The sequence below is a fragment of the Miniopterus schreibersii genome, assembly GCF_964146895.1.
Source record: "Miniopterus schreibersii genome assembly, chromosome: 20".
Classification (NCBI taxonomy): Eukaryota; Metazoa; Chordata; class Mammalia; order Chiroptera; family Miniopteridae; genus Miniopterus; species Miniopterus schreibersii.
This window is the reverse complement of record NC_138122.1, coordinates 13,361,986-13,378,786: the sequence shown is the minus strand read 5'-3', so window position 1 is coordinate 13,378,786 and position 16,801 is coordinate 13,361,986. Positions and strand designations below refer to the sequence as shown.

General features: G+C 41.7%; 1 protein-coding gene across 1 annotated transcript in view; it reads left to right on the top strand.

Moving 5' to 3' along the window:
• The first annotated feature begins 357 nt into the window (after positions 1–357).
• The window catches only part of MAPK1 (mitogen-activated protein kinase 1), a 57,782-nt gene continuing 41,338 nt past the window's right edge, over positions 358–16,801 (top strand). Inside the window, exon 1 of the mRNA XM_081123411.1 lies at positions 358–694. Within this exon, the coding sequence (XP_080979537.1) occupies positions 576–694 (119 nt within the window). The 5' untranslated portion in view covers positions 358–575. The remainder of the gene's footprint in view (positions 695–16,801) is intronic.

Below are 16,801 nucleotides of genomic sequence, written 5' to 3'. Positions count from 1 at the left end.
TGTGTGGCGCGTCGCTGTTGCTCACGGGCAGTCCAGGGTCGCTCTCAGGCTGAGTTAGGACCGCACTCTGGGGCTTTCCCTGCCCCCGACCGTCCATCAGAATGTGTCCTGCGGGTTCTTTCCCGAGGCCTCCGAGACCTCCCGAGTCTCATGAGCCGCCTCCCGCGCAGTCTCCCCCGCCAGCCCACGTGATCGCGTAGGGCGGTGCCGCTGCTGCCGCGGGCCGCCGGGTTCCGCCCTGAGTTCGCCGCATCCGCCGGCCCTACAACCCCGCCCCCAGGCCGCGGAGAGCCAATCCACGCGCACGCTGCTTGGCTCCGCCCCAGCGCCCTCCTCTGCGTGCGCCCCGCCCTCCGCCCGCCGGCCCGCCCGTCAGTCAGACAGACAGTCGGTCCGAGCTGCTGTGAGCTCTGAAGCTTTTCTGAGCGGCGCCCTTCTTGCTCCTTCCCGCTCAACGGCGGCAGCTGCACCGGCGGGGGCGCAGTCCCTCCGGGAGGCGCGGCGTGGGCCGAGCGACGGCCGCAGAGCGTCAAGCCCAGCGCGGCGGAGGCGGCGGCGGCGGCCCGGCAGCCAACATGGCGGCGGCGGCGGCGGCGGGAGCGGGCCCGGAGATGGTCCGCGGGCAGGTGTTTGACGTGGGGCCGCGCTACACCAACCTCTCCTACATTGGCGAGGGCGCCTACGGCATGGTGTGGTGAGTGTCGACGTCCGCCGGCAGGCCTGGCCGCGCCCGCTCACCCCACCTCTCGGGGCCGCAGCGAACGAAGCCGCGGCCTCGTCCGCGCCTGGGCCTCCCGCGCCCCCGCGCCCCGGCGCCCCCGCTCGCCCGACCCCGGGCTTCCCCGCGGTCCGCGCACCGGGGCTTCGGGCGGTGCCCTGGGCCGGTCGAGGTTTGGGTGTTTACAGCACTTTGCGGGCCGGCCTTCATTCGCCGCGGAGAGGGACGCGGGGGGCGGAGGCCAGGACCCTGGCGCAGCGCCGGTTTTAGACCCAGGACCCCCAGGAAGACCATCATTTGCTGTATGATAGTCTTCTTTTTGACATCCGGTTATAAAGTCGGGAATTCCTCCAGATGCTTGTCGGTGGTGGCAGGGGCCTTGGTGGTGAAAGCGGTTCACCTCGGCTTGTATGCCAGAACACCGAAATGATCTGTTTTCCTCACCTCGCCAATGTTTTCCGCGAACGGCTTTCATTAACCATCTTCGGTAGTGCTAATGGTGCTCTCTTGAGCAGGCTTTCTACAAAGCATTAGTGGTACCAGTGTTAGTTGTGAAATATTTCAATCTTGAAGTTTTAAAATGGATTTTAATATCGTACTGTTGACGTTTCAGGAAGAGTAAGTCAGCATCGCTCTCTTGATTTATTGAAGAGTTGTTTGGAGTTGGGCCTAATTTGACACTTTCGTGTGTGTTTTTCCTTTACCCCGAGTGAGCTCTCTTACCAGCATAAATACATCCAGACGGTATAGCACAATTACTGTGGACTTTTACTGTTAATGTTTTAATGGCCAATATATAGGCAGCCTTAAATGGAGTTCTTGCAGTCACATGCAGGCTCCCCCACCTTAATCCAGATCCCTCAGAAAGGTTTGGAATGAGGGTACCGTATTGTTTTTATTAGAACCAACTAGCTGTAATGTGTTATGCTGATGAAGACTTGTGGAAGTGTAGACTTCTTCACACCTAAATCTTGTGACTGTCTTTTGTGTTGAATGAAGGAACAAAATTAATATTGAACACTTAGTGGCAGATACTGTGCTAGGTGCATTACCTCATTTTATTTGAACATCCACCTCGAGGGAGGGAAAGGTGGTGATATCCTACTTTCAGGTGAGAAAGTATTTTGATGCAAAGCCAATTCCTAAGGTCATGCAAGTCATGCAACTAAAGAGTCAGACTTGAGATTGTATACTAAGATCCTATTTCAAATGCTGCCGCTCTCGCCATTACACCCTGCTATCCTTAAATGCTGTTACTAATTTTACAATTTTAGCATATTTTACTGTTATAAGCAAATATATTTCAGGAACATTCAAATTTGGTCATAATTTTAGAAATGTCATAGAGGGCATATTTTACTAAGTATGTTAGCTAGATAGAAAGACTAGCTAAAATTCTTATTTAAAAAAAACATTTTAATTCAGTATTGAATATTCTCATTCTCTTCAGGAGCAAAATGCTTCACAGTATACAACTGTGGAAATTAACATGAACTCAGACTCTTAGGAGCCAAAAGAGAAATTAAATTAGGTCAGGCTTAAAAGAAATAAGGCACTAGAAAGTAATGGAAAGTACTGCCTGCAGCATCATTTCTCTGTCATACATCTGATTGCTGTTGCACCTGCTGGTAAGTATGCCAGTAAATGTCTCGTTATCAGAGGCTCAGAATTGCCTATCACGTTTTTCGTCCCTTTTTAAAAAAAATTAGCCTCTAAAATAGGGACTGAAACAATCTTTAGGTTTAGGACAATTTTTGTTGTTAGTCTTCACCCGAGGATATTTTTTCTATTGACTTTTAGAGAGAGTGGAAAGCAGGAGGAGAGAGAGAGAAACATCAACTGGTTGCCTCTCAGATATGCCCCAGCTGGGCCAGGAATCGAACCTGCAACCCACGTACACGCCCTTCACTGGGAATCCAACCTGCACTCTTCTGTGCCAGGATGGACGCTCTAACCAATGAGCCACACTGGTCAGGGCTATGTTTAGAACATTTTAATTGAAAGGGTTTTTTTGGTGGTGTTTTTCTATCTGATAGGATTTTTACTAGTCTGAAATGACTTAGACCTGGTAATTATATCACTGCTGTAGACTTATTTGACCTTCTAAGTCTTTATCAGGTGAAATGCCAAGTCCTCTTACTGTAATTTTTCTTTCCTAAGTAAAGTAGAAATATAATTGGAATTAAAATTCTGGATTGTAGCTTTTTATATTCAGGTCGGTGATGGACCCTAGTGAGACTTCAATTATGTTGCACATTATTAACATTTAATAAATGTTGATTAGCAATGCTGGGTTTATGGAGGGCTTCTTGATTGAAATGTTAATATTTGAATAACAATATTTTGAAAAACATAATGCTTCCAGAAGATTTTAAGGATTTTCAAGCTTTTCTTTTTCATTTCCTGAATCAGTTCATTAGGAATTTTACCTTTTCTGTGCAGAGCTCTTTCCTAATCATTTTGTGGAGGATATAAAGATGAAGAGCAGAGTTTGAATTGAGCCTTGAAGAGTGAGTGTGATTTTGATAGACAGCTAATAGGCACAAGTGACAGTGTGAACAATGGAATCTGATCTTGGATGTCAAATTGTAGAGGACTCTAGAGGCAAAACTGAGTTTGTATATTTGTGCAGTGGAGAAGCATCATTGTTTTTGAATAGAGGCAGTTAGTCACATGGTCATTTTTAAAATGTTAGGGGAAGATAGATCAACACTGGTGGACATAAGAAAAAAACTCAGGTGGGGGAGTCAGACTATTGTAACTATCTAGTGGCAGTGGAAGGTAGCAGATGGAGGTGAGAGACTTAATAAGACCTTATAAAGATAGAATTAGTAATGGGGGCTATTGTCAGAAGAGTGGTAGGAAGTTTTAATCATGGCCAAGTATGGGAAGAAGCAAATGATGATGAGATCTTAAAGGGTAAGAGGCTGGGAGAGGTGGGGTTTGGATTTGAGAGGAATTTTTGAGACAAGAGTATGGGCATAGTTGTTAATTCCACTGCTTGGGACCCTTGGAGGATGGTAGTGCCATTATCCAAGAAGGAATACCAGAGGTAGAGCAGGTTTGTTAGGGAGAAATAGTGAGTTCTGGTTCAGATTAAATTTGTGGTGCCTGTTGGCCATTTAGGCTATATACAGAAGGCATCTTGAAATTTGTAACAAGTAAGTAGAACCTGGAGATGAAAATTTGTATAAGTTTTAGTCTTATGTGGATGGGCACAGATTCTTATTTGAGGTCATTGGTTAGGTGAAATTGCAAACAGATGTTGGGTGTGTTCATCCGTTTAGTAAACAATCCATAGCATTCAATAGATTTTCAAAGGGGCCCATTATCCCAGAAAGGTTAAGAGCCACTGAGGTAGAATGGAAAGACTGAAGAAGTTAACTCTGGCAAACACTTTAGGAGGTAGGCAAAGGAAGAGGAACCTGAGGACTGGTGAGATGCATAAGAATCAGGAAAAAAAGAAAAGGTACGAGAGGAGAAATTGCAGCTGTACACTTGATTATCTAATTAACTAAGATAAGAAATACCTATTTTGGATAAGTTAAACTTGAAACACTTTCTGAATATGACTGAGAGGTTATAGGACTATCTCCATAAAGATACTAATTGAAGCCTTGAGAGTGGACAAGATGAGGAAAAATGTGAAAACTTAGCCAAAGGAATGCCTGACTTTAGGTGTCAATAGAGGACAAGTTACAGAAGAGGACAGAGGAAGTGTGTTCAGAAAGACCAGAGAACCCTGAGTGCGCATTATCAAAGGAACCAAGGGAAATAGTGGGCATTAAGGGACTGGTATTGAATAAGAATACTTACAGAGCAAACAAAGCAGCTTGAAGACAGAGCTGTTGGATTTGTTGACTTTCAACTCTCCCCCCAAAAAAACAGATGGTTCCAACCAAAATTTCATTCTGATCACATTTCCGATAGTACAATATCCTGTTCTATTTAAGGTTTTTGTGATTATGACAAACTAGTAGACCTACCATGTAGTCAGCACTTTGTTTTGTTTTTTAAAATATTAACATTCTTTAATCCTCATAACCACACTACAACGGTGGTTTGTAAGTGAGGAGATGAGAGAGGTTAACTTGCCCAAGGACACACAGCTAGGAAGTAATAGAGCATCCCAGTCTGTGTAGTTTCTAAGTGACACTCAACCAAAGATCAGAGTTGAAAAAAATACATGCTTCCAATAACAGAAAATAGCTATTGTCTGCTTTTGCTTGTATCACTGTTTAGTCGTTTTAAAAACCTTTCATGCAAGGTCATTCACTCAGAAAACATTTATTGAGCACCTTTTTATGTGCCAGGATTCACATGTTCCCTGCTCTTTAATAGCTCTTAGTCCAAATAATGGGGTGGAGTTGGGCAATAATGCAGAGAATATACCAGTGCTATACAGGAATCTGTGAAGTGCTGTGAGAAAAAAGGCCTGCATGGCATGGGGTTGTCTTTGTATGGCTTCACATACTTCTGAGCTGGGTGTTAATGTATGACTAGGAGTTAGCTTTGAGAAGTGCATTCTAGGTAGAGGAAAATATACATGCAAAAGCACAGAAATTTGAAAACAGCACATCAGGTCAAGAAAACCACAAGTTGTTTGGGATGGCAGAAGTATAGGGTGCCTTAGGGAGAAAGGTGGGATTGAGACAGCTGGGATGGGCAAGGCCAAGTCCTGAAGGACATTGTGTACTAAGGAGTTTGGATTTGATGTTATAGGTGAGAGCCATTAAAGGATGGCCCTCTTTCTCATCAAATTTTGTGAATTGTATTCCCCTTTGTCTCTTATGCTTTCTGCCCATTGTGCTACTCTTTCTGCTTATCTAGAGGTACTTTGGGTGTGTCTTTACTCCCCTGTCCAGGGGTATTTGTCAAGATACCAGTAGTACACCCCTCCAGTCCACCTTCGAGAGACTCTGGACCCTATTCAAGTCCTGCCTTCCTTTAAGGCTCATCGGCTCTGTAACTTGCCTTTATTACTCCCTGCTATACTGCTACCTTCCTCCCTCCCTGGAACTCGACTGGGTATTTGCACCACCTGTTTGAAAGGCAAGGCCACCAGTAGTATGTACAGTAGTACCTCGGTTTTTGAGTGCAATCCGTTCCAGAGACCGGTTGAGTTCTGAAATGTTCAAAAACCGAGGGATCAACAGTCGACAGCTAGGCCTCAGGATCTTGCCCTCAGCGGAAGCTGTGCGGCATGTTCGACTTGCAAGGCGTGTTTGAAACCGAAGCATTTACTTCCGGGTTTACAGCATTTGTAAACCGAAATGTTTGTCAACGGAGACATTAGAAAACCGAGGTACCACTGTATTATCTATAAAAGCTCAAGACTTGGGAACAGATCTGGATTCAGATTTTTAGTTTTGCTTGTTAACTGTTAATTTTTAATAAAGTAGTCTCTTGTATGCTTTTTGGAGCTCAAAGATGTGAGGAGACCAACTTACATGAGTAACAGAAAATCCAGTGTTTCTGAACAGAGTTTTGAGTGCAAGTAAAATTCAGAACAAAATTAAATTTGATATTTATAACATCCCAAATAATGTACTCATGGTGGTTAGCCATAACTGATACACCATTCCCATGAAACTTTTTTTAACCCTCACCTGAGGTTATTTTTTCCACTGCTTTTCAGAGAGAGTGGAAGGGGGAAAGAGAGAAAGAAAGAGAAACATCGATGTGAGAGGGACACATTGATTGGTTGCCTCCTGCACATGCCCCAACTGGGGCCAAGGATGGAGGTTTGTGCCTTTGGCTAGAATTGAACCCAGGACCCTTCAGCCTGCAGGCAGATGTTCTATCCACTGAGCCAAACTAGAAACTGGCTAGGGTGATTCCCATGAATTTAATCTGTATGTTCTCAGTTTTCAAGTGTTTATAAAAACATTTTTATGAAAAGCATCCAAGTTGGGTTTTCCCAGGAACCATATATAAAATTTATTTCTCACCTTACATTAATGTACTTACTAAGTTAAAAAAAACAAAATTGATTTTCCAATAAATATCCAGAACTTCTCCTCCCTACATCCAGTTTGCTTCACCGACCTATGTGCCTAAACCTGAGGTGCTGTTTACTCCTTTTTGCTTCTCTTTTCTTAATTCATTCTTGGGGCTCCTATATATTAGAAAGCCAACAGGATAGATGCCTTCTAAGGTACCTCTCAGATTCTCAGTTGTAGGGCAGGCTCTGGGTTCCAAGCCTATGGCCTGTAGGAGCTAGGAAGTGGTATGTAGGGATGAGGGTCTGCATGAGATATGCCATGACCAACACCGACATTTGCTGCAAGCCTTTGCTTTAGGTGATATGGTGTGAAATTCATTTTCATCCTCATCTTTCAAATATTATTTTTTTCACTTTACAGATAAGGAAACCAGGTCTTGCCTGGCCAGTGTGGTTCAGTGTTTGAACATCAGCCTATGATCTAGGAGATCGCAGTTCGATTCCCACTCTGGGCACATGCCTGAGTTGTGGACCCGATCCTCACTATGGGGCATGCAGGAGGCAGCCGATCAATGGCTCTCTCTCATCATTAATGTTTCTATCTCTCCTCCCTTCCTCTCTCTGAAATCAATAAAAATATATTAAAAAAAAAAAAGGAAACCACCTCATAGGTAACTTGTCCAAGGTTCACAGCCAATAAATACATAGCAGAACTGAGATTTGTTTAGACCCCAAAACCTGTGATTTGTTTTTTAATTACTATAGGTCTTCCTCTGTTACTCCAAGCTGCCTGGAAACATGCTTCCTGCATATAGCCTATGTTCCTCCATTGGCACCGAAGTATAAAATAATGATTGTCAGAGTTGACTTGAGCCTGTTGAGGAGGGTGAAGAGGGAAAAACTGAATACCTGGAAGGGATGAGCGCCATAGGGTCAGAGCAACTTAGTTTTTTATCAGGAGGGGACTGTTGATTTCTTCTCACTCCTACTTACCTCTATTAGTTTCCTGATTTTTTTTTAAATTTACTAATATTAAGCATGTACCTGATTTATGTGCTAGGTGGTAGGATTAAAGTAGTGAACAGAAGTGGTTTTTACTCTGGTATTTACAGTCCAACAGGAAAGCAATAACATTTACTGAGTATGATGTGGTGCAGAGTGCTACCGGAGGGTATAAAAGGTGGACTAAATTTGATGAGTAGTCTGGGAGGATTTCCTGGAGGAAGTGGTGTTAAGCTGGGACCTGGAGAATGACTTGGAGCTAGCTGAGTGAAACGTAGAGTTGAGTCCTGGAGTGTTTCAGGCACTACCTTGTAGATACTGAGTTTATGATTAAGATCCAGGGGTCTTTTCATGCTACCAAGGGGAAAGGAGGAAGTACAGTTAAAGCTTCAGGTATGGTTGCAACCAGGACCTAGAAAATAGATGAAGGCACCTACCTCCCTCCTTTACATTTACAAAATCTTGCACCCTGCATGTCTGCACAGCTAGGGTTTTTTTTCTTTTCTTTTTTACCACTTCCCCATGCACTTAGCTAAGAGAGCTGACCCAAGCTTCCCCAAGGTGTATGTGTTTTCAGTTCTCTGAACCTGATTCCTGGGGGGAGAGAATTTCATCCAGCTTGGCAGATATAATAGTATCAGTCCATTTGAGGCTGGCTAGCTCTATGCTGTCCTCATAGTTTTCACCTTCTCGTGACATTTACATTCATTTCTGTATATTATTTGAATACCTAAATGAAGGAAGAACTAAGTTCCTCACTGAACTGTAAGCCTATTTATTTATTTTAATCCTCACCCAAGGATATTTTTTCCATTGCTTTTCAGAGAAAGTGGAAGGGGGGGTTGGATTGATGTGAGAGAGACACATCGATTGGTTGCTTCACACACCCCACCTGGGCTGGGGGTCGAGCCTATAACCAAGGTATGTGCCCTTGGCTAGAGTCCAACCTGGGACCCTTCAGTCCCAGGGCCAATGCTCTAACCACTGTGCAAACTGGCTAGGGCATGTAAGCCTCTTTAAAAGCAGCAGGGAACATGTCTCATTTATGAATTTAGAAATTGCATTTTAAATCTCAGCTCTGGGACTAATAGCTGGGTGACTTAGAGCATGTCATTTAACTTCTCAGAATTTTATTTCACTTTTTGAAACAGGGATCTTGTCTTTTGATTGTTGAAATAACTGCATCAACTAAACCACTATGTAATCCTTAGAGCAATTTTTCCTACGTCCCAAAATGGGCTAGAGAATAAAGCATTGAAATGAATGACTCAGGGGTACACCTGTTTAAGCAGATAACTGTGAAGCTCGTTTTGGAGTTTTAAATTTATTTTTTAATTACAGTAAAATGCACATGACATAAAAGTTAGTCTTAACCATTTTTGAGTATACAGTTATATAAAGTATATTCACATTGTTATACAACAGATTGGTAGAACTTTTTCATCCTGCAAAACTGAAACTCTATATCCATTAACCAAACTCTCCATTCTCCCCTCCTCTCAGCCTCTGGCAACTACCATTCTATTTTCTGTCTCTATGAACTTGACTACTCTAGGTACCTCAAATAAGTAAGTATAATGTCCTCAAGTTCATCTGTATTGTTGCAAATGGCAAGAATTTCTTCCTTGTTACCAGTGGACAGTTGGATTGCTTCTACCTCTTGGTTATTGTGAATAATATTGCTATAAACATACATGTATAAATACCTCTTTAAGACCCTGCTTTCAATTCTTTGGCTAGCTACCCAGAAGTGGAATTGCCAGATCATACGGTAATTCTATGTTTAATTTTTTGAAAAAATACCATACTGTTTTTTGAAGCAGCTTCACCATTTTACATTTGCATCAGTGCACAAGGGTCCCAATTTCTCAATATCCTTGTCAACAATTTTTTTTTTTAATAGTATCCACTCTAATGAGTATGAGGTGGAGAGCTTATTTTGATGGGTTTTGGTGGCCATCAGTCAGCGGTAGATATTTGTCGGCTTAAATGGAGTGACTCAACAAATAGTTTGTTAAGCACTTGCTGGAATAAAAATGTAAGACTTCAGTACTTTTCTCAGAGGAACCTGTAATAAATACAGTAGGGAGCTTACAAGTTAGAAGTCTGAGTGAGAGAGAGTGTGTGTGTGTGTTTTCCCAAGTATGCCTTTTGTTCCTGGACATTTATAAAAGTACTTTTTTTAAGATTTTTTAAAAATGTATTTTAGAGAGGGGAAGGGAGACAGAGACAGAAAGACACTGACCAACTTCCTCCTATGCACCAACTGGGGATCAAACCTGCAATCTTTTGGTGCATGGGAGGATGCGCCAACCAACTGAGCCACCCGGCCAGGGCCAAGTGCACATATCTTAATTGTTCTGCCCAATGGGTTATTGCAAACTGAGCATACCTAGGTAATTAGTGCCCAGGTCAAGAAAAAGAAGTCTGTCTTGTGCTTCCTTTCAGTCACTACCTACCCCTACCCACCAGAGTAGCCATTATCCTGACAGCTAACATGTAGATAAGTTTGCCTGATTTTGTACTTTATATAAATAGAACCATAGAGTATGTATTCTTTTGTATCTGATTTCTTTTATTTGGCATTGCAAGAATCATCCATATTGTGCATATATTTTTTTTTTACTTTAAATAGTTTATTTTTCAATTACAGTTGACATACAATATTATTAGTTTCAGGTGTGTAACCCAGTGATTAGACATTATATAACTTACTAAGTGATCTCCCTGATAAATCTAGTACCTATCTGACACCATACATAGTTATTACAGTATTATTGACTATATTTCCTACTCTGTGCTTTACATCCCTTGACTCTTTATAACTGCCAGTTTGTTCCCTTACTTACCGATCCTCCCAACTCCTCTTCCATCTGGTCACCATCTGTTTGTCCTCTGTATCTATGAGTTTGTTTCTGTCTTGTTTATTTTGTTGTTTGGGGTTCCACATATAAGTAAAATTTTATGGTATTTGTCTTTCTCTGTCTGACTTATTTCTTGTAGCATAATACACTCTAGGTCCATCCGTGTTTTTGCAGATGGCAAGATTTCATTCTTTTTTATGGCTAAGTCATATTCCATTGTATACACACTTTAACAGCTGATAGCTCAATTTTGAAAATGAAATGTATTTTAATAAAAACTGCCTTTATAATTATTCGAAGTGTGTGTATATATATTTTTGGGGACACCCTATATATGAACCACTTCTTTATCCATTCATCTATTGATGGACATTTAAGTTGCTTCCATATCTTGGCTATTGTAAATAATACTGCAATTTAGTGTTTTGGGTTTCTTAGGATAAATACCCAGAAGTGGACTTACTGGGTCCTTCTTTGTCTCTCATTATATAGCCTTTGTTTTAAAGTTTTTTGTCTGGTGTATGTATTGCTACCCCAGCTTTTTTGTTTGTTTTTCTTTTCATGAAATATCTTTTTCCATCCCTTTACTTTCAGTTTGTGTGTGTCTTTCGATCTAAAGTGAGTCTCTTGTAGACAGCATTTGTAAAGATCTTGTTATCCATTCAGCCTCCATGTCTTTTGATTAGAGCATGTAACCCATTTGTATTTAAAGTAATTGTTGACATGTATTCATTGACATTTTATTTATATTTTTTATCTTTTTTCTTCTTAAGACCTAACATTTCTTATAATACTAGTTTGGTGGTGATGAATTCCTTTAGTTTTTTCTTGTCTGGGAAGATCTTTATTTGTCCTTTGATTCTAAATGATAGCTTTGTTGGGTAGAGTAATCTTGATTGTAGATCCTTGCTTGTTATCATTTTGAATATTTCTTACCAGTCGCTTCTGACCTGCGAAGTTTCTGTTGAGAAATCAGCTGAGTCTTATGGGAGCTCCCTTGTAAATAACTGCTTTTCTCTTGCTGCTTTTGAGATTCTCTCTCTGTCTTTAACCTTTGGCATTTTAATTATGATGTGTTTTGGTGTGGGCCTTTTTGGGTTTATCTTGTTTGGGACTTTCTGTGCTTCCTGGACTTGTATGTCTATTTCCTTCACCAGGTTAAGGAAGTTTTCCATCATTACTTTTCCACATAGGTTTTCAATTCCTTCCTTTCTCTCTTCCCCTTCTGGCACCCCCATGATGGGAATGTTTGTCCCTTTGAAGTTGTCCCAGAGGCTCCTTATACTATCCTCTTTTTTTTCTTTTTGCTGTGTTTCTTGGGTATTTTCTGCTTCCTCATCTTCCAAATCTCTGATTTGATCCTCTGCTTTATCTACTCCATTGTCGATTCCCTATAATGTATTCCTTTTTTAAAAAAAAAAATTTTTTTTTTAATCCTCACTCAAGGATATTTTTTTCCCATTGCTTTTTCAGAGAGAGTGGAATGAGGAGAGAGAGAAAGCAATAGAAACATCAATATAAGAGGGAGACATTGATTGGCTGCCTCCTCGCATGCCAGCTGGGGCCAGGGATTGAGCCTGCAACTGAGGTACATGCCCTTGGCCAGAATCAAACCTGGGACCCTTCAGTCCATGGGCCAACACTCTAACCACTAAGCAAAACTGGCTAGGGCACTATAATGTATTCTTCGTATCAGTTAATGTATTATTCATTTCTGACTGGTTCTTTTTTATGTTTTTTATTTCTACTTTTATACTTTCTGTCCCTTTTTTTTTTTAAGTTCCCACTAACTTCTACTCTTTCCCTAAGTTCATTGAGCATCCTTATAACCAATGTTTTGAGTTCTGCATCTGGCAGATTGCTTGTCTACATTTTGTTTAGTTCTTTTTCTGGAGTTTTGTTCTGTTCTTTCATTTGGGACATCTTTCTTTGTCTCTTCATTTTGGCTGTCTCCCTACGTTTGTTTCTATGTATTAGCTAGAGCTGCTACATCTCCCAGGCTTGGTAGAGTGGCCTTATGTAGTAGGTGTCCTATTGGTCCAGTGGTACAGCCTCCTCAGTCACCTGAGCTGGGCATTACAAGTACTCCTCCCACCCCCAACCCCGTGGTCTCTGTGCACCTTCCTGTTGTAGTTGAGCCTTGATAGCTGTTGGCACAACAGTGGGAGGGGTTTACTCCCAGGCTTATGGACTACAAGGAGTGGCCACAACCACAGCAGAGGAGCTGCTATGCAGGAGCCTACTCTACAGAATAGGATTCGCTTAAATGTGTTGTTTTTGGAGGTGGTTGGGTGGTCTTTCAACGTGGTCAACGTGTGCAGGCTCTAGGGCCTCCCAGGAGGTCCAAGGTCAGCCACCACCTCTCCCTGCTTGGGGCCACCCGGCATGAACTATGAAGCAATCTGCAGGTGGCTGCTACTTGTACTAGGTTTGGAGGTGCCCAGAACAGGCCAAGCTCACTGCCGGCTGCCAGCGGGGCCAGTTAGCAAGAGGTACAGGGCACGTTGAGGCCAGCTGCTGCTGCTTTGAGAGAATTTAGGAAAATACGAAGCATGAGCCAAGACAGGACTTTTGTATGGAGAAGCCACTGGAAACAGCTTGGGTGGGGTGGGGTCTCAGAATAACCAGGGTGGGGCCAACAATGTTAGCCAGTTTTATGTAGACCCAGATATGGCACCAGCCTCTGCTGTCTCTGTTGAGGGAGGGCTCAGAAAAGGAACAGTGGCCTTTGCCAGCACCTCTGGGAGAAAGCTGCCCCTCCAGCTCTTACCCTGTGCCAGGTAATTCAGTTCCTACCCATATGTCCCTGTTGCCTTTTGAACTGCTGCCCCAGTGCTGGAGCTCAGAATGAGTGAGTCGAAATAAGTCCATGCACGGGCCCCTTAGAAGAATGCCTGGAACTCCAGCAGCCCTCTGTCTCACTCAGTCACAATTCCTGCTGGCTTTTATAGCCAGAAGTTATGGGGACTTCTCTTCCTGGCACCAGAACCCTGGGCTGGGGGGCCTGGTGTGGGGCTGGGACCCCTCAGTCCTCAGGGAGTACCTCTGCCGCTGAGATATTTCTCCCAATTTTTACCTGCCACACATGGGTATGGGGCCATCCCACATGTCTGCCCCTCTTACCAGTCTTCACATGCCTTTTTCATATCCTTAGTTGTAGGATTTCTGTTCAGCTAGATTTCAGGCGGTTCTGAATGATGGTTCTGTAGTTTAGTTGAAATTTGATGTGGTTGTGGTCAGGTACCGCATTTACCTACACCGCCATCTTGACTAGAACCCCCCCCCCCCATACTTTACTTTTTAAAGCATACTAACAACCTAGAAGAGGATTTTTCATGTTTTTCTGTAACTGATCCTGCCACTTTGTAGTGCTATTAATATTCCAGTTCTAGAAGGAAGAAGTTTTAAAGTATTCATATTTTGCATTCCTTTTCCAGACCAAATGACATCTACAAAGTTTTCCATTATCTTGTTTTTCCTCATTCCATTGCTGTCTTACTATTCTATTGTTGTCTAATAAATGCCCTACAACTTAGTGACTTAAAACAACCATAAACATTTGTTATCTCACACTTTCTTTGGGTCAGGAATTGAGTGGGCCTAGCTGGCCAATTCTGGCTCAGAGTGTCTTGAAGTTGCAGCCAAGATTTCAGGTTGCAGACATCTGAAGGCTTGCCTGGGTCTGAGAAGTCCACTTCCAAAGCAGCTCACTCACATGCTTCAGGTTGGTGCTAGTTGTTGGGGACAGAGGGCTAGGCCTCAGTTCTCCCCATGGAGGCCTCTCCATAAGCTGTTTGAGTATCCTCACTACATTGTGGCTGGTCAGGCTCTCCCCAGAAAGAGCACCTCTTTATGACCTAGCCTCAGAAGACATGTAGCATTACTTCCACCCCATTTTATTTGGGAGAAGCAAGTCACTAAAACTGGCCTGTATTCCAGGGGGAAGCAAATGAAGCTTTTGGAGATTAGGGAAGTCATCTGCTATATCTCTGTCCTTGTGCCAGTGCTACACTGTCTTGATTACTTGCTTTGAAATATGTTTTGAAATTCGGCAGTATGAATCCTATAACTTTGTTATTTACAGGATTGTTTTTATTATTCTGGCTCCCTTGAGTCTCCATATGAATTTTAGGATCAATATGTCAGCTTGTACAAAGAAGCCAGCTGGGATTCTGATGGAGGGAGAGTGTGTTGATTAGTTAGATCGATTTAGGGAGTATTGCCGTCTTAACAATATTATATCTCCTGATCCATGAACAAGGGGTATTTTTCCATTTATTTAAATCTTTAAATTTTTTTCAGCAATGTCTTACAGGTTTCAGAGTGTTTTATATTTCTTTTGTTAAATTTATTCCTAAGTATTTTATTCATTTTTATGGTATTGTTTTGATTTTGTTTTTGCATTTTTCGTTGGAAATATATACAGTTGATTTTATATATTGTATAATTTGTATGTTGATTCTAGTAGTTCTTTATTATAATCCTTACAATTTCCTATATACAGGATTGTTACTTACAAATAGAGATAATTTTACTGCATCTTTCCCACTGTGCGTGCCTGTTTTTCTCTCCTTTCCTAATTGCCCTGGCTAGAACCTCTAGTATAATATTGAAGAGAAATGTTGGGAAATGAGACATCCTTATCTTATTCCTGATCTTAGAGGCCTCCTAAATTACTAGGGATTTGTACAGTATTTCTTTTCATTTAAAATAATTATTATTTAAAATCATATTTTTATTTTTCTGAAGTTGAATTAGCCAGTTTTATGGTGAAAGGTTTTTTTTATCCTTACCCAAGGATATGTTTATTGAATTGAGAGAGAGAGAAACATTTGATTAGTTCCTCCCATATGTGCCCCAACCAGGAATTGAACCAGTAACCTAGGTGTGTGCCCTGACTGGGAATTGGACATGGAACTTTTTTTGGTGTATGGGACAACGCTGAGCCACCCAGCTAGGTCTACGATGAAAGATTTTTTAAATCAACAAAACAAGCCTTTTGTTGTAAAACACTTGTTGAAAATACCAGTTTTTGTTATTCTAGCCAATATTTTTTCATTGTTTAATTTAGTCTTGAACTTTCTTGTGCTTTTCTCCAGAATCTGAAAGAGGGAAAGAGAACCTTTTACTCCTCCCTATGGCCAGATTCTCTCAGGAATGATCTGTACTGCTTCCTTTGCTACTGAGCTTGCCTTCTGTGCTCACTGCAGCCAGACTACAGACCCAGCACTTCATTCAGAACTGATGCTCTGATCATTTTTTATGTCTTTCTCAATTTTGATCCTTCTGGATTGGTGGGTTTTTCCTGAAGAGGACCTTCACAGCCTCCCCCGCCCCCCAAATTTTTGGTCTTTCTAGAGATTTGATGTTATAAACCATTTTCTTTTTTAAAAGTTTCATCCACGTTGCTGAAACACAACCGGTTTTCCAAGTATATGACCCTTTGTTTTTAGTTTTTTTGGGCTCTCTCATGTTCAGTGCAATTTCTCTGGATGACCTCATCCAAATTCCTACCTCCTGATGTCTCCTCTCCTAAAACAAACACCAAAAAAAGGGCCAACCCCCCAGTACCCTTCCAGGCACTGACATAGTTCTGTCTGCTCTAGTTTTTCCCACTGTTCTGCCCTTCAGTTTCATCTGCTCTTCTGGACCTGTTCTCAGCAAGGTCTTATTTTTTCTTTTTTCTTAAACCTATTAAATACTTATACTATTGTGTCCTGTTTTTCCCCTTTCCATGCATCTGTGAATCCAACATGGAATGTCAATGTAACATTAAATTTTATTAAAAACAGGTAGTTTAGCCTGGCCGGCATGGCTCAGAGGTTGAACATTGACCTGTGAACAAATGAACAAAAACAGGTAGTTTACATAGCTGTTCCCCATTTGTTGGGCATTTGAATTGCTTCAGTTTTTAACTATTTTTAAGTGATATAGCTATAAACATTTTTAGTACAAACAGGCTCCCCATCTCACCTCCTTTGAGTAATTTTCTTGGAACCTATTTCTCAAAAATAAGATGACTGGGTTAAAAGTATAACTTATGTAGTATGTGGCCAGATTGTTCTCCAGAAACAGCATTTGAATTTCTTCTGCTACTGTTAATCTTTAAAAGTCCCTCATTGTTCCACCTGTGTCCCTTTTGTTGTTACAACATGGTATTATTCTTTTATTTATAATTGAATAGAAGTAAGGTAGGACCTTATAGTTGCCTTTTTTTTGTTTTATTTTTAAGGCTAAACTTTTTTCTAAGTTTTACTCACTTATATGGTGCTT